Here is a 22,729-nt window from a genome sequence, read left to right on the forward strand (position 1 = left end):
CTGGACGGTGTTCAATTAAATTCAACAAGCATTTATTGAACCCCTGCTATGTGCCATGCACTGGGCTAATCAGCTGAGTAAATTCTTATATGGGAAGCAAAAAACAAATATGGCATAGCTTCTACTCTGGATGTAAAATGCAGCGTGGGCACCCAGAACCTTTAGGGTGTGTTGGTTATTGAAGCTGGGTATGAATTCAGAAGGTTTAGAGCTACATGACAACTTGGAATCATCTAGTCCCAATTAAGGAGGCAGAAAGTTTAGACGTTAGCGATAATAACAATAAAAATAAATACTATTAAGAATAACGACCCGGAGGCCTCCAGTGAGCAGCCTCGGTGGACGCCCATGCCCCTGCTGTCGTGCCAATTTACACCTTGACAGCATTGATGGCTCAGAACCCAGGGTCACTCCCTCCCCTGGACACACGGCGAGCGCGTGTGACCTGTTTGTTTTATAATTTTGTAGAGGGACGATCCTGACCTGCAATTACCTGGGTTCAGAGTCCCAAACTAATCGAGCGCGTGACAAAGACAAAACAACCAGCCAGGAAGTTTTCTCAACTTCGGTCAAAAGGGTGACTTCAGACAAATGGCATCGGCTGTTTGTTATGTTTTTTAGTCATCACAGTAACTTCAATTTCTTTTACTTCTAACACCAACAAAAGATTTTCCTTCTCCGAAGCTCCTCCGCGTTCATCCGTCCTAATCTGCAGGCCTCGGCCCGGATCTAAGGAGCTGCGGGAACCCTAACAGTTGCTAAAGCCCTACTTGCAGAAGACAGACCGGGGCCTTCCTCTTTAAGAAACTGATTCACGTGGCTGCTGTGTTGTGTGCGCTCAGCTGGGAGGTGGGTGGTTCCTGAAGAGCGCCACATAGGCTGTCCCGGAGGAAGGGGAGGAGCCAGCCGTCCGGATTGGTTAGGATGGTAAGGGGAGAAGGGGTCAGGGGCGGGGCAAATCTCGAGGAACTGGCTCTCCCAGGGACAGCTAGAGGAGGGGTGGGCCTCACTGCCGGGGGGTGGGGGGTGGGGGGAGCGGGGGGGAGGGTAGTTAAGGAAGGGGCGGGACCCCGAAGGAGGGGCGGGGCCCACGGGGGTAGGTGGCCTGGGCCAACCCGCGGACCAGACGGGTGAGGGGCGGGGCCAAGCTGCGTGATTGACGCCCAAGGCCGGGCCACTGGGAGGCGGGGCCAAGGCTGGGGCCCGACCGAGACCGACAGACGGGAGCGGCCGAGGAGCTTTACCTCAGCTGAGGAAGCAACAGCCGCCTCCGCCGCTGCCGCGGACCGACCCTAAGACCAGGCCGCTCGAGGTAAGTCCGGGTCTCTGACCGGGGCGGAGCCGAAGGCTGGGGGAACCCTCTGGGCCTGGCGTTGTGGAAGGGCTCCGGGCCAGGGATCAAACTGGAGGAACTGCCTCCCGGGGTCTGTGCGGCCGCCGCCGTCCGCCCTCTCTCTCCTCACCCCCTCCCTACGGGCTCCCGGGCCGCTGCCGCATCAGCAGCTGGGGAAGAAAGCACTCTAGGCCCGCCGAGGAGACGGCGGCGGCGGCGAGCTGAACACTGCGGCGACGGAGATGAGACAGGCCCGGGCGAGGCCCGCACAACCACCGGGGCCCCTCCCCCCTTCCAGGCGGAGCTCGGCCTGGACCCCCTACCTCCAGCTCAGCCACTACTCGGCCTGGACTCCCCTCCCCCAGCCACAACTCAGCCTTTACGCCCCTACCCCAGCCCAACCACAACTCAGCCTGGACTCCCCGACTCCCTTCCGTCCCAGCCCACCACTACACTGCCTCCACCTCCCCTCTCCTGGCCACAACTCACCTGCACTCCCTCCCCCATCTACAACTCAGTCCCGACTTCTCCAGCTCACGCTTCCAACCTCCTCCTCCACAGAACTATATAAGCTCCAACTCAGTCCTGCTACAACCGTCCCCTCAGCTCGACGGCAGCCCAGCCTCCCCTTACTTCGCAGCCTCTGCACTGCACTCCCCCCCACCCCCGCTTCCTTGAGCTGCCCTTCAGCCCCACACCGTCCTCCCCCCAAGACCCAGCCATGACAGCCATAGCAACCTCTCCCTCCCCCGCCTACCACCCTCAGCCGCTCTCCGACCCTCCTTCCATTTAAAGAATGGGCCTGATTGTTTCACGGTTCTCACAGCTATCAGACATCCCCCCACTTCCCCCCCCCCCCGCCTTAGTGTCTTTATTTCAGTAGAGTAGGTCCCCTAAAGCTCCCATCCAGAAGAAGGCATTTCTACCCTGAAACGACAGTATGAACTGCAACGTGACACAGCAACAACTTTTTTCCTTTTATTGCCTTATTAATGTCTGTTTTCATGTATTTTCTTAGCCTATATCATAGACTGCTACTTCAACGCTGACACGCTTTGAGACGCTGGCCGTCTCTAGCTAAAGAACCTTGGGTTCAGAGTTTGGGGAAGAATTAAGTTGAAGATCCCTGCCCTTCCTGTGAACTGTAATTTTGTTATCGAAATGAGTCCCCGGGGTTGGATCAACCACCCGCCTTTAAAGACAAAAGCAAACTGCCTCGGCTGGGGTAAATTCTGTGTCGCGGCGTGGGTTGACCCCGAGGGTCACCATTTCTCCTTAGTAACTAGGGCTTTATCGTAGGTTACAAGGACAGTTGTGACTGTTCCTATAAGAAGGTCGAAGGCAAATTTGGTCTCTTAACCTAATGGAAGGTTTAGGGGCGGTTGGTGGTGCTCCAGGGCTAGCTGAGGACCCATCTGTAGGTGTTTCTGATTGTTCTTGGCTGCCTACCTAGCCCAGCCTTCCCCGCGGCTCTGCCCTCCTCCCCTCCCCCTCCTAAGTCTGCGCTGTGTTGCTCTAGCCTAGCTCAGCTGTTTCCTGCCTGTATTTGTTGTGCTGTAGGAGGTCCCACAGCCTCGTTCTCAAAACCTTACTTAGGCGTCTTTTGATTGGTTCCTGGTCGTCACGTGCCTTGCAATCAGCTGTTTCTCAGGTCTCTTTGTATGGCGTCTGATCCCGCAGCGCCCTGGCTCTGCTTTCTTCTGTAGTCGTCGGAGGGCGCTAGCAATTCTTTTTGCTTAGCCGCAGTTCCTGCTGTTCTCTTGCTCCTGTGCCAAGCTGGCTGCCAAATATAGGCGGCCTAAGTGACAAAACCTATTTGGGGAGAGACTGGTAGGGGGCGTACCTGTGGTATACTAATCTATTTCGTATTTTGCAGTCCCTTTTCACTACAATTCTGGGCAATTGTGCGAAGAACAAAGCAATGAGCACGGGAATTAGTCATCTGCTTTATATGCAAATTAGTAAATTTAATTCCTCAGTTCTGAAATTTGCATTAATCCCCCTGGCAAGGAAGATTGCCTGGGAAGATTTTGATCCCTTGAGTCGGGAGAGTTTTTATCCTTTTCCTCTATAAACTTTTAAATGTGAAGCCCTCTTGTACAGCTGGTCACTTAAAATTTATTCCTTTCATGTCTGATGAGGTGACTTGCTCTTGAAACAACCTTGCTGTTCAGTAATAGGTTATTTGCTAACTTTGCATGATTATCCGTGTTGAGTAATAGTTGAACAAAACAGACCAGGAACAGTCATTTTCCTGACTAAATCCTGTGACATTTCGGGTTGGACAGTATATTGTAGGGCTGTGTGTCTATATATAGACTTCTACATATCTGTGTAGATGTAGCTAGCCATATATAGAATGTATATATACATAACAAGTAGGTATAACCACTAGGTGTGTGTGTATATATAATATACTCTATAGAGTTATAATGGTTATATATGTCAACATAAATATAGTTCTTTACATTATTTATACTCGCTCTCTTTAGTGTTCAGCCAGCATATGTCTATATAATCTGTACAGCCCCTATTATTAGAGGAAATAAGATGTAAATGGCTCTGAAGGAAGGGATGGTTTGGGTTAGGTAGAGGGGAAGAGGAAAGGAATTTCAGAAGATGTAACAAAAGCAAAGGCCTAAAGTGCTTAATGAGGAGACTGAACGAGAAATGATTTCTTTTTTGAGTAGATGATTGAATAGGTTGAGTGAGGCACAGTTATACCATGTCCAGATTTTATCCTATAGGCAGTGAGAAGTCGTTGGAAGTCTTCCTTAAGACCTATTCCATGGCTACCTCTGCCTCCTCTAAACTCTTACAGCATTTATTAACAACACCCCTCACTGTAAAGATTTTTATTTTACTACATTGGATTTCTTTCCCAACTAGAATGTAAACTCTGAAGTAAGGACTATATAGCTTCCTGTTCTCTGCAGAGAGCAGGAAGCACTTAGGCAGTGAATTTTGCTACCTTCTAGAATCTAGATTAAAAGTCTGGGGCTTAACGTGAAATTAAATGACCTGCCTACAGTAGTAGGCACAGCTAGTAATCATACAACCTAAGTTTTGGAACCAGGACTTGAACCTATCTTTTGACACAAATCCAATGTTTGTTCATTTTTTCCAAGCATTTATTAAATATCAGCTGTGTATAGGTACTCTGCTAGATGCTAGGGATATAAAATAAAAGAAATAGTCACGGTCCTCAAAAAGCCTACGTTCTGTTTGTATTAGGAACTATTGTTTCCACCGATAGAGTACCTATAGCTGCTGTTTGGTGATGGAAGTTTTTGAGCAGGGGAGCAGTGTAATTTTTAAAAATATGGATCTGGGATCTCCTTAGTGTGGGTAGTCCCTCCACCAGTGTCAGACACAATTCCATACCTTCCTTTCTTATGCAATTGTCATACACTTAAGCTAAACTTTAAACTTGGTGGATGGTGATATGTTTAAAACAAATAATAAAATAAATGTGATTCCACTGAAAATATTTTGATCCTGTTTAAATTCATTACCAGTTTGGCAGCAGTGTGATGCTTTTTTTTTTTTGGCCACAGAGATTTTCAGAAATTACCTATTAATTTTGAAGATCATGTGATCTTACTTGACACACAAGAATAATAAGTGCTTGAATTAAATTTGTGAAGTGAATATTCATACAATGAAATGACAGGTCACTGACTATTAGAATAATCTGTTGTCTCTCTTAGCACTTTGACCTTAAATTTATTCTGTGAGAAGGGACAAAGAGTAAAGTTGTTAGATGAGAAAACAAAGGTTTTTTTTTTAAGAGGATCAGAAAAAAAGATGATTAACTGTAAAACTGAATCTAAGTGGTAGTCCCTAATCTAGTTTGAGAATAATGACTAAATGTTTCCCTGTATGATTGTTTTCTGTTTGTTCCAGTGTCTAAAATTATGCGATGAAAGGTAAATAGTATTACCACCCAGGATTGGAAAGGTACATAAAATTATCTTGAATTTTATTTCCTCTATTAAAAAGTTTTTTTTTTATTTGTACAACACTTAATATTTAAAGCATGTTTGTGGGGAGGGAAGGTGGCTATATTAGCAAATAAAATTTGTAAGCACCTCAAGGCCCCTCCAGAGCTTAGAATTTCTTAACCACATAGCGTCTGCACCTTAACTATATCATGGACTTCATACTTTAACTTTGTTTTTCCAAACAAACTGAATTATAGGCCAGTTAACCTTAAAAGACTTATTTATTTTAGCTCCTGATAAACTTCTCATTAAAATGTAGCTGCAGTGTGCATCATGAAATGTGAATGATGATGAAATAACTTTATAGAAAGGTGTTTCTTGGAGATTACAAACCCCAATTGATTATTTTGCTGACTCACTGAATTACATCATTAGTTCCTTTTCCAGTGTTGACTAAGTGTATTTTGTAAATGTCATTGGCATTACTGAAACTACATCGAAATTGGTTTGGAGATTGTTAGGAAAAAAAACCTGAACCTTCACAGGAAAGAACAAAAATTATTGGAACTATTTAAAAATAAAGCTCTAGTCTCTGCTTTTTCAACTTTTGTTAAAAGCAAAATAACAGTGGCATAGTATTACAAAAGATAGTACAAGGAAACTTCTTTTTCCTTGAGTCTTTGAAAAGTAGTCAGATGAATGTTTCTTAGTGAAAGAAATAAATTATTCCATTCTTCTGAGAAATTACTTCATGGGTTAATCTTATTTTGGTTATTCATATCTCTGTTGTCTATATAATCTTCCATAAACTTATATACGAATTGGCAAAGTGAGATCTAATAATTATGGCTAACATTTATATAACATCTGCTATGTGCCAGGAACTGTGCTAAGCACTTTACAAATATTATCTCGGTTGATCCTCACTACAGCCCTTTGAGGCAGGTGCTATTATATTCCCATATTACAGGTAAGAAAATGAGGGAAATGGAGGTTAAGTGATTTCCCAGGGTCACATAACTAATATGTATCTAAAGCCAATTTTGAGTTCAGGTCTTCCTGATGCCAGAGGTAGTGCTGTTGGCCTGGTGGCATTCTTAAATTGTTTTTTTAATGATAGCAAATCTGTTTTAATCATACTTAAAAAAAACACTCATGAATTTTGGTAAAGAAAATCCTGTAAAAGTGAAATGTAATGTTTTGATTGCATTTCAAAAGTCTCCTTAGGGACCATGCCTTAAATCTGACTTTTCCTCACATCTGCTTAGACCAGATCAGGAATAAACACAAACCTGAATTTGCTGAATTCTTTCCAGATTTACTGAATAAAAGACCAAAATACAATTTTATGACTGTAGCTCAAAACATTAAAACCAGAAACTTAAAACTTTTAACATATACTTTAGCACATTGATAAGAGGTTTAAAACTGAACTGCCTATATTATATGTTTAAAAACTTGAATCATCAAATAAAAAAATTTTAGAACAAACCCCTTTGAGCCTTGTTTCACTGCAAAATGCGTAATTTTCCAGTGAATAAGACCGCTTTTAGGGTACTACTGCTGCTTGGACTACTTGGACCAACTTACTACAATATGATTAGTGGTCTTTCATGTGAGTAATTAAAGTGAAAATGGGGCTAGTAGTTTGTATTTGTCCCAGGACTTGACAGATCAGCTAAATGGTTACAGGTATTAGCTATGGTCTTGTGATTGTTAAAGAACTGAGTCTGGAGGTGATTGAAACTTTTTTTTAAACTATAGATCTCTTCCCCAAACCCCAATATATACATAAATTTCAATCACAGCAAATAGTGCTCTGTTCAAATAAGTGTGATGAAATGAACCTCAAAACAGGTGGCCATTTCATTAGGCCCTTGGTAACTTTTTTCTGCCATCATGAGAAAGGCAAGTTTCTCCTCCAAAGTAAAGAAAATAATTGTCATACGTTTAAAATCACATTTTCAATGATCTCCTTTGTCTTTACATCACCTACACTCCCCCCTGCATGTCTCTCCCACCCTCTGTCAGAAGCCATCATTTCTTGTAATAAAAAATTTTTTAAATAACATGATGAAAAAAGTAACATTTTTAATCTACATGACAAATCTAACTTTATATGTTGTGTTCCATACCTACTTCTGCAAAGGATCAGTGAAGATGTCTTAACATATCTCTGCATTGGGGTCAAGCGTAGTCATTAATTTCACTACATAAAGTTTCAAATTTTTAGTCATCTTTGCTCTTTTCCATTTACGTTGTTGTCTTTCTGTATATTATTTTCTTGGCTCTGCTTACTTCACTTTGCCTCAGTTCCTTAAGTCTTTCTATGCTCCTCCTGAATTATGTTAGTTGCTTCTTACAGCACTGTAATCTGTTGCATTAATGTCCTGCAAATTGTGTAGCCATTCCTCAATTGATAGGCATCTACTTTGTTTCCAGTTCTTTGCTACCACAAAAATGCTGTTCTAAATAATTTATTGGCTATGGAGCCTTGACCTTCATGGAGTATGACTAACAGTAGAATCTTTGAATCAGAGTATGGACATTTTAGTCAATTTGCATGATTCCAACTTTCTTTCCAGAGTGATTATAGGATATTAACTAATTTTTGCCACCCTTCATGTCAGTTTTCCCAGTAGTTCTTATCAAAGAGTTCTGTTCTTTAGCTTATGTACAAACCCATGTGTTCTTTTTAGTTCTATTGCCTTTGCTTCTCTTTTTCCAGATTGCACTTCACTTCAGTATATTTTTACTCCAAGTCTCTTGTTCTCTCTTGATGCTTCTTGGGAGAGATTGGACAATGTGGCTTTGAGGTTTTCTACTCTGCTCATTACTTCTGCTGTTCAGGCAATAAACTATAATATTTATTGACTTCTAACTTTATTCTTTTTTGCACCATTCTAGAATATCCTGTTGTTCCTCCATGCTCTCTTGGGAATCCTTGAAGTTCTGCGTTTCATTGGGCATTGGTTCAATTTGCTTTCTCTTATAATATTTATTTAGAGACATTTATAGTTATTTTTATTAGTCATCCTTCTAATTTTAGTATCCTTTCTGTTTATCTTCCTGCGTCCTTTGTTTTTAATTGAAATGCTTGGTAGTTTTAGCTTTTTCCTTTTATTCCCTTGCCATTTGCTTCTGAGCCTCCTTCTTTGGTGAGTGATTTCTGATATTGGGAATTTTTCTTTTCCCCTGCTGTAGGGAGGAGTGAAGGGGATGAAGCAGACAGGACTGGCCTTAGCTGGATTTGAGACCCACTTTGACAGTTTCCTGGCCCAGTTGTATCCCTAGTTCCTGTCCCTCTCTTCCTTGACTGGGCTGAATCAGCATCTGCTGCCTTTTGCAGGGCTGGGAGGAGGGCAGGATATGTGTGTACTGGGCATTGTCTTCAGCTTTGGGGTTCCCTAACCTAGAGGCTACAGGGAAAGAAACAGAGGACCAATTTCTTTCCCCACCCTCCCTTTATATCTCCTACAGTGTACCTCTCTCTCACTGTTTCATCGTATGTTTTGTAGATGGTCAGTTACTTAAAGGGCCTAGAAATAGGAGAGACCTACATTACACATCTTGGCTCTAACACCCACCACCTTTGTAACCCTGGACAAGACTTGAAACTTTCCAACCCCATCCCTCACAATCTGCAGTGTATTTTGTGGTTCACTTAACCCTAGTCACCAAACTTTTTAGTCAGTCATTCATTGGGGGTTGGAGGCAGGGTACAACAAACATTTGCTCTACACATTACTATTTGCAACAAGAACATAATTCAGAAAGCAGGATGCCTTGATTTATTCCATGGTATGCTTACTTGTCCCTTATTTTAAAGGAGGAGAAGAGACAGGTTTGCAAAATCTTACCAGAAGATGAGGTCACCTTTTAGCAAGGTCTTCTATACTTGATACTTACATCCCCATTAACCCTTCTACCTATCTTTCCAGCCTCTTTATACATTATTCTCTTTCTTATACTTCATTGTCCAGTCAGACCTGCCTTCTCTCTCTTCCTCACATGGCATTCCATCTTTTCTCAGTGTTCTTACATTGGATATCTCCCCACCCCCCCTCCCCTTGGAATATATTCCTTCCTTCCCTCTACCTCATTGAATCTCTTTTTTAAGACTTGGTTCAACTGCTACCTTCTGTACAGAGTCTTTCCTGATTTCGCCTCCTGCCTCTCTTCCTAAATACCTTGTATTTATTTTGCCTTTATTATACACATATACTCCAAGTATCTTCTTGATAGAATTGTATGCTTCTTGGCAGTAAGGGATGTTTCTTTTTTTGTTTTTGTATCCTCAATGCCTGGCACATAGGTTAAGGGATAGAAGCTATACCTGTGACTTTGTTGGCCTAGGGAATTATTGGGTGAGGAAATAATTTCTACTAGTGGAGGTCAGCATCTTTCTGCAACTAAAGTCTTAAAAGAGTTTCCCAGAGCATGTAGAGGTTAACTGACTAGTCCAGTCACATAGCTAGTATATATGAGAGGCAAGACTTGAACCTGGGCCTTGGCCTCAAGGCCAGCTGTCTGCTATGTGACATTTTTTCTAACATATAGTAGGTAGTTAATAAATTCTTTATAATGATTGTCCTTCTTCCTCCCCAGGCTACCCTGCTCTGCCCCTACCTTTCTAAATACCGTTTACTTTTCAGTGTGTGATGGTTGTCACTATGGCTGCTTCTGTCTACAACTTAGCCAATGGCATGTCTCTCATCAAAGCTGGTGTTGCAACAATTCGGCTAGCAGCTGTTGTGGGGGCGAAAGACCAACACAAGCCCAACAACAAAGACACTGCCAGCACAGGTTCTTTTGATCTGCTTTACTAAGGAAAGTAGCATTCGGGGGTTAATAATCTTATTTCAAACCAAGGTACAAATATCATTCACTTAGTTCAGGGGGAAAAGCCAGCACCCTGAACTTCAGAGCAAATTTAAACAAATTACAAACATACATTATAAACAGACCAAATACAATTCGTAGTTACCAAGAAACCAACATCTGGGTTCAGAAGCTGGAGGGCTCTTAACTATAGCTGCCCAGGGTCTGCACATCAACACTCCTCCTAGAGTGAGAGCCCCACAGCAAATAGCTCTGTTTTTTATACAGTCTTTGGACGTCATCAAACATCATCTGAGCCACCAGAACTTAGGCTCCTACGATTGGCCCTGGTCTTCACACGCACATATGCTTAGCACCTAGTAATTAGGGATTTGGGCCTGGGGCTTTGCACCTTGTAAACCTCAATCAAAGAGACTTAATTAATTTATTATTCTGAAACAATAAGAAAGTCCCACCTTAGTTACCAGTGCAGCTGGCGGCAGTGTAACTCTTGTCTAGTGTTCTGTGGATTCATCAAGTGGTATTTTAATCTGTGACCAGTAGTAAGTTCCTTCTATCTATTAGGTATTATGCCAGGAATGAACAAAAATTAAATAGTCCCTAATCTCAAGGAGCTTACATATTATCAGAGAAAAACATGTACTTACATAGAAAATAAATGCAAGATAATTCTGGTGAGCACTAGAAAGGAAGGCACTAGAGAAGCTGTAGTAGCTTGGGCCATCGGGAAGGCCTTGCTTAGGAAATGGTGTAATTGGGCTTAGCTGTGAAGGAAACTAGGGATTATAAGAGGTAGAAGTGAAGAAGGAGTGATTCCACAGGTGAATGTCATGTATGGAAAAAAAAAAAAAAGTCAATTCTGAAATTTCCAGCAACACATACAGCAATTCCTCTACCCTTCTGATTATCCTTCCTGAATATCAGCACATTTAAGATCAATTTCTGAATCTTCATAATCCATGCTTTGAGGATGACTGGCTTAATAACTGTGTAATTCATTTCTCTCCTACTGTAGGACCATACATTTAGAGCTGGAAGAGACTTTAGAGAGCATTATTAGTCAAATAGATATTTGGAGATTTGTAGGCTATAGATTGTTACATACATTTGAGCACGCTACTCCCTGGAAAGACATTTCTAGCCACCTGTGTTGAACATTTCCATTTGACTATCTCACCGTCACTTGGAATTCATGTCCAAAACCCAACTTAACCTTTTCTTACCATTGGATTTACCTCATTACGTCAGTAGTACCAAAAATCTTTTGAAACTTCCGTTCTAGAAACCTTGGGGTCCTCTTTGACTTGTTTCCAGTTACCAAGCCCTGTTGATTTTTTTTCCCCTCATCCGTCCCAACTGACATCACCCAGCTCATCACTTTTTGACTATTGCAGTAGTTTTAGAACCGGTTCACTGCTGCCTAGTTCTTTAACTTCCAGTTCATCCTGAACATGGTGCCAGATTCATCTTTCTAAAACATCATTTTATATGTTTCTTTCCTTGTTTTACCTTGCCTAGACAATAAAGTCTAAACTCTAACCTGTTGAAGTCCTTCTGCAATCTAACTCTTATCTTTCCATCCAACCTTATTTCCCATGACATTCATACATGTTTATCTTAACATGATTCATTTTCTTGCCCATTCCCTAGCTGTTGCTCACATTCTTAACCCTGTCTGGAATGCCTTTCCTCATACTCTCTACCATTAGCCATTTAGGCTAAGCCAAAGACTTAGCGTGCCTTACCACCTCTGACTGTGGAAAACCACCACAATTCATAATTATCTTTCCCTTCTTTGCTTTCATACAGTACTAAATACCTATGTCATTGGTTCCCAGTCTATGGTTTATGGGAACCCCTTTTAACATTAAAAATCTTTGGTCCCCCTCCAACACAATAGCAGTTGAAGTGTTACTTTCTGTTGATTAGGAAAATATATGACAAAAAGCTACAGACTATGAGTAATACTTGGAGGAATTTGTGCTTTTAATCACAAGAGCATCAATGTATATTTTTTAAAACCCATTTAAGCATCAACTTTTGGAGCTAAATAAGGATCAAAATGACAATTTGAGGTGCAAGTATGGATTTTTGGAGCCTTTTGATTAATAACAGCACCCTGGGTAGCTGGAAACCAGTAGTCAGTACTACTTATTTGGCACTTAGCAAGCATTCCTTTGTGTTATTATTTTTATATAGATATCCCAGCTCTCCAGCTAGATTGTAAGTTACTTGAGAGGAGTGATCCTTAAACTCTTCTATCCATTGTCCCTAGAATTAGTACTTTGCACAAAATGTCACTATGTGTATGATAATATCTCAGTAGCTCATAGACTTTAATATGTGTTGCTATGTCAAGATGATTTGTCATTGCTGCTGTTTGTTAGTCTAGATCATTTATTTTTAAAACTTTACTAACAATATCTGTCATTTGCTCAAATTTATAATTGAATCACCATCCATAGTCTACTGTCATTATGTCAAAGGCAAAATTTTCTCCCTGGGAAATTTGATTTCTGATTTTATAAATATTACGTGATAGTGGGGAAGTGATATAGGAGAAAAGGAAGAATTGTAGGGTATTGAGAGAGAGAAAACATACGTTTTTAAAAAATAAATCTTTACTGATATCCTTTGTTGTTTATATCACCTGAATTTCCTTTTTTATCCCTCCTCATACAAAACCATTTCTTATAACAGAAATATTTAAAAGGAAATTTTAAAAAATTTATTAAAATTGGTCAACACGTTGAGAAAATCTAACATTATATACAGTGTTTTATACCTGAGGAGCTAAACCTCTGAAAAGGCACAGGAGAACAGGGGAGGTATCTTCTCTTCTTTGGAGCCAAGCTTGTTCTTCACAATTTTACAATATTCAGATTCTCTTTTTTCGCATTGTTATTTCTTTTTTTTCTTTCTTTCTTTCTTCCTTTTTTTTTTTTGAGGGGAGAAGTGAGGCAATCGGAGTTAAGTGATTTGCCCAAGGTCACACAGATAGTAAGTGTCAAGTGTTTGAGACTCGATTTGACCTCAGGTCCTCCTGGCTGTAGGGCTGGTGCTCTATTCACTGTGCAGCTAGCTGCCTTTTGCATTGTTATTTCTTTCCATTTACCTTGTTTTGGTCATTGTGTGTATTGTTTTCCTGGACCTGCTTATTTCAGTTTGTGTTAGTTCATTTAAGTCTTTCCATTCTTCTCTGTATCCATCATGCTCCTGGTTTCTTAAAGCGTAGGCGAATTCCATTAAATTGGTGTAGCACGGTTTGTTTAGCAATCCCTCAGTTGATGGGCATCGCTTTTGTATGTCCAGTTAATTACCACCACAAACTATAAATGTGTTGGTGGGTTTGGAGTCCTTCTGTGTGTGTGTGTGTGTGTGTGTGTGTGTGTGTGTGTGTGTGTGTGTCCTCCTTGAAGTATATGCCTAAAAGTAAAATCTGCATCAAAGGATATGATAATTTTAATTACTTTATTTGCATAATTCCAAATTGGAAAGGCACATATTCATTTCATACCAACCCCATGTAAATTTTTCTTTAATATTTGCAAAACCTTGATAATGCCTTCTATAAATAATTAACTATTTGAGAGCATACTATAGTGAGGTATGATATAAAACTCCATAATAAAATGCTTTGTTATAATACTGATTTAAGAGTTAAGTGGTATTCCTAATTTATTGCATTTTTACTGTAATAGTATATAACATTGCTCTTTCTCTTGTTCCATACAGCAGTGTTAATGAGATTCTAATTATGTAAAAAGATTATATGCTGTGTTTTAAGACATCCATCTTGTCTCTGTGAATTCCTGGAGTTGTATATTTCTAACATGCTACAGTAAAGTAAAATCTTTTGAGTATTGAGTTTGTTGTGTTCAAATAGTTCGTGTATTTGTTGCAAAATAAGGAATGGTTTCTCTTTAATGTGAAGGCCAAAAAAATGGACAGGTAGGACAAAACCATAGACTAATGAAAAATTGTTTCTTATAGAAATTCTTAGAGATCCAAGTGAAGGAATAAGAGGAATAAATGGTATACCTTTAACCTCTAGCTGGGAATTATATAACAAGCTGTCTTCTCCAGCTACAGTGGAGCCCTCCACGTGTGGACTGTAGTATAATACTCTTTGATGTCCTCCATGAAAAAGAATAACAGCATTAAAAGAAACAAACATGGGAAAGAAGAATAGGTGAACCAAACAAAATATACAGAGAGGATACTTGTGTTGGAGGTGATACAGATCTGAGGCCAGTGAAGGATTGATACATATGTCCACTTTCCTATTTGTATAAAATCTGAGATTAATTTTCACATATATTAACGTTTTTGATAACAATGTCAAATGGGAAAAGGCAGCCTTTCGTACATGATACTATACAATAGGAATCTTACTATTATACAATTAGCTAAGTGAATAAAGATCCCACTATTATTTGATAAAATTATTGGTGATTATTTTATAAAATTAAAAAGCATTGTTTTGATAACCCCCACTCCTCCAGCAAGGGTGTCTCTTGTGCTTACGTTAAAATTGGACAAGATTCACAGAATTGAATTGAATAGGAAGAGAGCAAAGCTGCCTCCTCTTTGGGAAATTGTATGATGTCTTTAATGAACTCAGACCTTGCCTTGAAAGAGAAGACTGGCATTGTATGACTCTGAGGCATGGAGTATCTCAGTCTTGGAAAAAGTAAGGCTGTCTGGTAAGGTGAATGGTTGAACATGAAGAGGTTGTGAGCATGAAGAGGTTGTAACATATCACCAATGAATTATGCAAGAGAGCTCCTGTAAAGCATATTAGGTGTGAGAGGAGGTTGAAGTGGGTCATGTAGCAGAGCTAATAACGGATAGCTTTTACATTCCATTGATATTTTTTCAATACCAGGAGATATAAAGGAAAGTCCTTAGCACTTTGACAGAACTCCCTAGGGAAGATTTATGGGGAGGACAAACACAAGAGTAGCAATAGATGGAAGGGTAATCTGTACCATTAGAAAAAGCGCCTGCATTTCTGAAATGGCATATCCATCAACATCACAGTGTCCCTTCATCCTTTATTCGGAAAAGTTAAATTCAGAACGAGAGGGAACTATTCTTTCACTCACTGACTCTCTTATCCATAAAATACCGTGTGTATTTATATATGTATACACACACACACACACACACACACACACGCGTGTGTGTGTGTGTGTGTGTGTGTTTCAGTATGAAGGTTAAAATTGTTAGTGCAGTTTTCTCCTCATAGCACTTGTACGCTGTAATCATAGCTGTGCTTGATGTGCTTAATGCAGGTACTTAACTATCATGATTGCTCAAATGTTATAATAGATTACACAGTATTGGTTTTGAATGAATTAACATCTGGTTTGCACCATGCCTGCATAATGTTTAAAGAGAATCACTGGTTCCAGGATAGAACAGGACTTTTTCTTTTCTAATGTAATTTTCCCAGATTTTAATTTGACAGCAAATTATTGTCAATGTCTGAATTCTAGACATTATCATAGTACCTGCAGCATTTAAAATAACATTTATTTCTTTTTTGAATAAAGGGTTTATGTTTAGAGTTTGATGTCATGTATTTTCTAAGTGAAAGCTGGAGTTTTTCCTTAAGTGTATTTAAACATTCAAAAGTAAGAATAGAACTTAACTTCCATGACTTAATGATTTGCATATGTTCTTCTCACCTGCAATATTAAGTATAATGAATGCCCTGGTTTTGTGCATTTGAGAATCGTAGGCTTTTCTAGGACCTTATATATGAATAGAATTATTAAGTGAGAATGAGTTGTTGTTCTGTTAGGGAGTATATCTGACCCCTCCTCAGCTTTATCTTTACCTTTAAAATGCAGACTCCTTGTTGGTGTCACTGATGGGGTATTTTTTTCCTTAAGGCATTACAATGAATTTGTGTTGTTGTGTAGTTCGAATTTACAATCATTGAAGTATGCCCAGGTTACACTATTTCTCTTGTCATTTGTAATATTCCAGCCTGTTGTATTTTCTTGTAGGGAGCTAAATGGCAATGGCACAGTGGAGAGACCATTGGCCTGGAATTGGGAGGCCTGAGTTCAGTTGTGACCTCAGACACTTAATAGCTAGGTGACCTTGGGTCACTGCCTCAGTTTGCCTTAATTGTAACTACTTACCTTAAGGGGCTGTTGTGAGCATCAGATGAGGTACTGGTAAAGCATTTAGCTCAGTACCTGAAGCAGAATAGACATTGTAGTGTCTTAGGCGGCACACCTTTTCCAAGACCCTTTGTTTGACCCTTCCACTTTTGCCTCTAGGTCTTTTCTTGATCTGAACCCGGTTCCTTAAATGTCCCCTTTTCTGTAATCATTCCCTCATCTTTTCTGCAACTGTTATCTGCTTTGCAAGATAAGTAAAAACTTCTATAAGGCTTTATAGTTATCAAAGCACTTTTTTTTCATCCATTATCTTATTTGAACCTCATAGGTAATGCAAGTGTCATCCCCATTTTAAAGATGTAGAAAATGGGATAAAGGTTAAATACCTTGCTAGAGGGTCACACAGCTGTTAAGTAGTAAAGTTAATATTTGAACTCAGGTCCTCTGCCTTTTTAGTTTGCTCTTTTTACTAGAACAAGGAAATCCCACCTCTATATCCTATCTTTCCCAGATTTAAGGTGGTAAGTAACAATCCTCTCCTTCTTCTCACTACTTGCATTGCCTGGGCATCAAACCATATCTGTTTCCATCATTTTTTGCTACTGAAATGCTATGTTTAATTATATATTTGGTGTTCGGTTTTCTTCTATTCGATGGGTATTCTATGTCTTTAGACCTTGCACTTCAGATAATAGAGTATTTTAGAAATAACTATATTGATTCTAGCAGAATAAGTGTCTGATAAATGTGTTTTGATGGTTGTAGTACATCTCTTCATTTTACTCTTAGGTTTTTAGAGCTTGGAATAAACAACAGATAAAAATGGGCAGAATTTTCCTTGATCATATTGGTGGGACTCGACTGTTCTCCTGTGCAAACTGTGATACGATCTTGACCAACCGCTCAGAACTCATCTCTACTCGCTTCACAGGAGCTACTGGAAGAGCTTTTCTTTTCAACAAGGTGAGTAAGAAAACAAATGTATGTTTATGTTCAGGAAATTCAAATTCTCATCTATCACATGAAAATAGACTTGACAGTATCTGTCCTGTATTGAAGATCATAGGAAAGGTTTTTCTTTGGAAACCCTTTCTTCCCATACTCCTTTGTCTTCTAGCTCAGTTGGATCATAGCTTTAAAGCAGAAAGAAACTTTACAGGTCATTGATTATTGTGACCAATTCTCTCTGTTTTCTCAATGAGGAAACTGAGGTACAGAGTGGTTAAGTGACAGCCCAGAGAAATTTAGTGACTTACAGTGGATGTCTGAGAGAAGGATGTGAACAGAGATCTTCCTGGCTTCAAGTCCACTACCCTCTGCACTATGCAACACTGGACATTTATGCTTGATTGCCCTATGTTTAAGATTTAAAAACCTATAAGCTACAGGAAAGGCTTTAAAATAATACCAACTCTGTTAGAGCTATTCGAAATGATCGATACCTGGGTAAGAGCTAACCTCATATCAAAACCACAAAAAATGTCATCTCTAGAGTGCTAGTCTCTCATAGATAATGAATAATTCCCCATAGAGAGATGGTTATAATTTTATCATAGGATTTAGAGTTGGAAGTGACTTTATCTCATCTAATCCAGCCCCCTCATTTTACAGATGCAGAAACTTGAGGCCAGAGACTTGTTCATAGATACTAAGTAGCAACAACAGAATTTCAACCCAGTCTTTTGACCATAAATCTAGTGTTTCTTCCACTTATAGCACCAAGGAAACGTATATGTGGTTTGTCTCTCCTGCACCATCAGTTTGAAGTTATTAACAGCTATCCTATTCCATGTCTATAATGAGCATTAAGGAATCTCCCTTTTAAAAATATGAACTAAACACAAACCTTGGGAAAGCTGCTTTAGAAACCAAAACAAGGGGCAGCTAGGTGGTGCAGTGAGTAGAGCACTGGCCCTGGAGTCAGAAGGACCTAAGTTCAAATGTGGCCTCAGACACTTGACACACTTAACTATCTGTGTGACCTTGGGCAAGTCACTTAACCCTGTTTGCCTCAATTTCCTTATTTGTAAAATAAGCCGGAGAAGGAAATGGCAAACCATTCCAATATCTTTGCCAAGAAAACTCCAAATGAGGTCACAGAGAATGGGACGCAACTCAAAAAGGACTGAAGCTTCCATCAACTCAACTTAGGTAGCACCTCCTACATGAGACCTTTCTTGATTTCCTTCCTTTCCCATTACCCTGTATTTATCTTTAATATTTTAATATATATTTTATCTACCTGTTTTCCTCTAATAAGATGTAAGCTTCTTAAGGCCAGAAATTCTTTCAGTTTTTAGTATGCAGATACTTAACAAATGCTTTTTGGTTGCTCATTTAAGATAATGAGGAGTCATGTGTCATAGTTGATACAGGAAGAAGCAGCTTTGAAGTCAGAAGATCTGGGTTTACATTCTGCTCCTAACCCATACTTGTTGTAACCTTGAGAATCTATAGCAATGGAGTGAGGGAGTGAGTTTCCCACACTTAAAAGTGCCCTATACTGATAAAATCACAGGTCCAGACCAAAACAAAACAGGAAAAAAATGTTTCCAGTTACTGAGTGGCTAATATGTGCCATTTCATCTCTTCCCATGACCTGTTTTCAGTCAAATTATGGACAGCCCTGCCAGCCCCACCCCACCCCCAGGAGCTTTAACCAGATTAGTTATAGGGTTTTCCCATTGTTAAACTTGTATATCAAGAAGCTTTTATTTCTGTCTGGTCATTTATATCTCTACATACCTAGTGTTTTGTGCTGCCCCACATGAGTCAAAAAATTTGGTGTGTTGGCATGCCATTGCTGCCCATGTAGCAGTCCTGGGCTTCACAACAAATGATGCTTATTTATTTCTTTGAAAATGTTTTCCTTCTCAGGTGGTTAACCTTCAGTACAGTGAAGTTCAGGATCGGGTCATGCTCACCGGACGCCACATGGTTCGAGATGTGAGCTGCAAAAACTGCAACAGCAAACTGGGCTGGATCTATGAGTTTGCCACGGAAGACAGCCAGCGTTATAAGGAAGGCCGAGTGATTCTGGAGCGGGCTCTTGTCCGAGAAAGCGAGGGCTTTGAAGAGCATGTACCCTCTGATAACTCTTGAAGAGAAAAAGCTTGCCGTCTTTTCCCAGGTCTCCTTCACTGAAACAGAAAAAAAAAATCTACTTACATACACTGTCACCTTAGCATCAGAGTCGGATTCATGAACTGTGGAACAAGAGGTGGAGAGAATTGGAGGTGGAACCTTTCTTTTTTTTTTTTTTTTAACTTTATATTTTCCATCCAACAGCTGTGTGTAGAGGGAGTATTATGCAGATGCCATTATCTTTTTTTTTCCTTTTCTCTTATGTTTTACATCTTTAAGCTGAATAGTGTATCTGCAGCTATATGGTGGGTTGAAAGGGAAAACAAATCTGGGCTAATAGAGTGAAATCAGTGTTTTTTAGTGTGAACTTTGGAGGTAAAATAGAAGTCAAGTATGGTTTTTTAAGCTTCTTTGGGGGACTTAATTTTAATTTAAAAAAAAAACCCAGTTATTTCACCTGATTTGCTAGCTTCAGATAAGAGATCCGAATTTGTGACCAGCGCTAAAGGTTCAGTGTTAGTGTGGCTCGTGCTGGCCATTGTGCCATATTCTTGTGGGGGTTGAACAGTAGCACAGAGCCCATTCTTCCTTGTCAGTCTTGGCCCAAAGGCGTCACCATTGCTAGTTACTTGTCACCACATACTTGGTGTTGATTGGAAACTTTTCAGAAATGGGGCAGAACTGCTTGGTTGTCCTTTTTCCATGTAACTTAAGCATAATAATATAAATAAAGAAATAGTTGGATGTTTCTGGTCCTGTGTTGCTTTAACAATCAGAACTATAAATGATGAGAATTTGATAAGTAATGATTATAATAGTGAATGTTTTTCTTTTCATCTCTATTCCAGATTCACTAAATGTAAGAGGTTACTGCAATCTGTTAAATTAAAATATTCTATTTTTAAACCCACAATGTTGTAGTTAGGAGAGGAAAAAAAATAGTTGAGCAAAATGTCAGTGTGCATCCATGCAGAAAGCATATAATTTGCATCTATTTAAAAGAAAGGGAGACAACAAAACAGCCTGTCTTCCAGTACTGCATCACGTAGAGGTTTGGTGCATGCCTCATGTGTGTATGATCTTTCTGACAGGCCTTTACATCCTGGTACTTGGGCCAGCCAAATAGATTCATTCTTTGTGATTAATCCCTACCAGGAATTCAGCAATTGAAATCAAAACTATAATTAGTCTCTCATAAAGAGGAACTTGAAGTTTGACTCAGGGTGTTTGTCCACATTTCCTGACATTGGAGAGTTCACATGAAATTTGCAGTTGTACTTGAAATATTGGCCCTTATTCCTTCCAGATGCTCCAGTATTTTCTGCTGGTCAAATGGAGGCCATTAAAAATAACTTATTTGAATGCACCATCCACACATATCCATGGCTTTTCTAGATCTGTCTGATTAGAAAGAAGACTCTGACCTGGTCAAACCTTCAATCTTCAGCAGCCATCTCTGCCTGCTAGACATTGAAGACATCCACTAGGCTTGGTTTGGACCATGTTCTTTCTTATCTGATCTCTAGGTTCTTGGTTAGATAAGTGTCTCCTTTTAACCAGAGACAATATTGTAATTGAATTAAGATGCACAAAAATATCTTCACCAAGGAAACTCCTTGGCTTATTTGCATATTGATCTTTTGACAAATTTATAGTGGCATGTTTTGCCTGCAGCACTCTGTATGTTTGCTGTTACAATAAAGTATGTTTTGTCCTGTATTGTCTCAGCACTGTTTACTACTTTCCAGTGTGTCTTGGCTTGCTACATTAGGTTTGAGGTTGGGGAGGTGTCAGGGTTGGATGTAAAGTTACATGGGGCAGCATTGAGGGGAGGCAGTATGCTATAATGGGGAAAAACCCTGACTCTGGAGTCAGAGGACCTGAGTTAAGTTCTTACCTTTAATTTGTACTCCATTGACCTTTGACAAGTCGTTCAACCTCCTTAGGTTTCATCCCCTCCTATAAAATGAGGGGTCTGGACTTAGATGGTCTCTGAGGTCCCTTCCAGCCCTACTTCTATAATCCCTATGGTTCTTTCTACTGCTGCTCCTTAAGCACTGTTCCTGGCCCTGGGATAAATAGGAGATAAATTTTGCCTGCCCTGTCATGATAAATTATATTAATATAATGCAATATATTTTTTTCCTCACAACAAATCTGTAAAGTAGATTGCATAACTGCTACTCCCCCATTGTTTTACAGATGAGGAAATATTCAGAGATGACTTTTATTCCTTTAGAGATTAACTTATTCTTTGAGTGTCAGTCAGCTTGTATTTATTAAGTGCCTTCTAATTTAGAGGCTAAGTGCTGAGGATACAAAGAAAGGCAAAAGATAGTCCCTGATTTCAATGAACTTTCAGTCTAATGGAGGAAATAACCTAATAACTATGTACGCACACAATATATACAGGATAAATTGGAGATGAGCAACAGAGAGAAAGGTACTAGCATTCAGCTATGTGAGGAAAGGTTTCTTGAATAAAGTGATGGGACTTTAGCTGAGGTTTGGAAGACTAGGGAAGCTGAGGCAGAGATTGAAAAAGAGAGAGGCATGGGGAACAGCCAGTGAAAATTCCTGGAAATATGTGTGAATAAATTAGTGGCCTAGTAACATTTCGACATGTCAAGCCAACTGAATTTAGTATTTAATATAGCCCTACTATGCAAAGCGTTGTGCTTAATCTTAGAATTACACAAATGAAAACCTGCCCAAGGAGCTTAAATCGGGGGTGAGGAGACTGCAGCTTTAAAATAAGGTTTAGGAAGTGATAGGGGTAATGGAAGGATCCAAATGCTCTAGAAAAATTTGGGGAAATGGACACCAATGCCTGGGAGTGAAGAGAAGAGGGTTAAGCAAGGTGTCACAGAGGATGCTGCATCTCAACTGATTTCTTGAAAGGAAGATAAGATTCTGGAAGGTGGAGATGAAGAGGGAATGCATTTCAGCCATGGAAGATAGCTCATTCAGATTCATGAAGGTGGGAGATAGGTTTACTTGAGAGAATAGCTAATATTACAGATTGGGGCATAGAATATATGAAAGGGAATGATAGGTAATAAGACTGGAAAGGTAGGTTAGAACTAGATTGTGGAAGGTCCAAGCGCTTGAGGAGTGGGAGAGTAATGTGCTTACTCCATTCCTAACATTCTTTTTGCAGTTGCGTGACATACAGGTTATCAAGAGGAGACAGGGCAAGGAGAGCAGATAGGAGTCTATAGCAGTTGTCCAAGTAAGAAATGATGACAGCCTGAGGGAGGGTAGTTGCCATTTGAGTACAGGGAATGGGACAGCTATGAGATATTGTGGAGGTAGAATTAATAGGATTTGACAGCTGATCAGTTGGGGGAAGAATTGAAGATGAACTTAGGAACCTGGTTGAACTGAAG

General features: G+C 40.0%; 1 protein-coding gene across 1 annotated transcript; it reads left to right on the top strand.

Annotated features, from left to right (window-relative positions):
- Positions 1 to 1,024: 1,024 nt before the first annotated feature.
- On the top strand, positions 1,025 to 21,059 carry YPEL5 (yippee like 5). Its single transcript, XM_036750917.1, has 3 exons — positions 1,025 to 1,312; positions 17,046 to 17,219; positions 19,134 to 21,059. Exons 2-3 carry the CDS (start codon positions 17,079 to 17,081, stop codon positions 19,356 to 19,358), a joined length of 366 nt encoding a protein of 121 aa, XP_036606812.1. The 5' UTR covers positions 1,025 to 1,312; positions 17,046 to 17,078; the 3' UTR covers positions 19,359 to 21,059.
- Positions 21,060 to 22,729: the final 1,670 nt, after the last annotated feature.

Source organism: Trichosurus vulpecula, chromosome 3 (genome assembly GCF_011100635.1).
Source record: "Trichosurus vulpecula isolate mTriVul1 chromosome 3, mTriVul1.pri, whole genome shotgun sequence".
NCBI classification, from domain to species: domain Eukaryota; kingdom Metazoa; phylum Chordata; class Mammalia; order Diprotodontia; family Phalangeridae; genus Trichosurus; species Trichosurus vulpecula.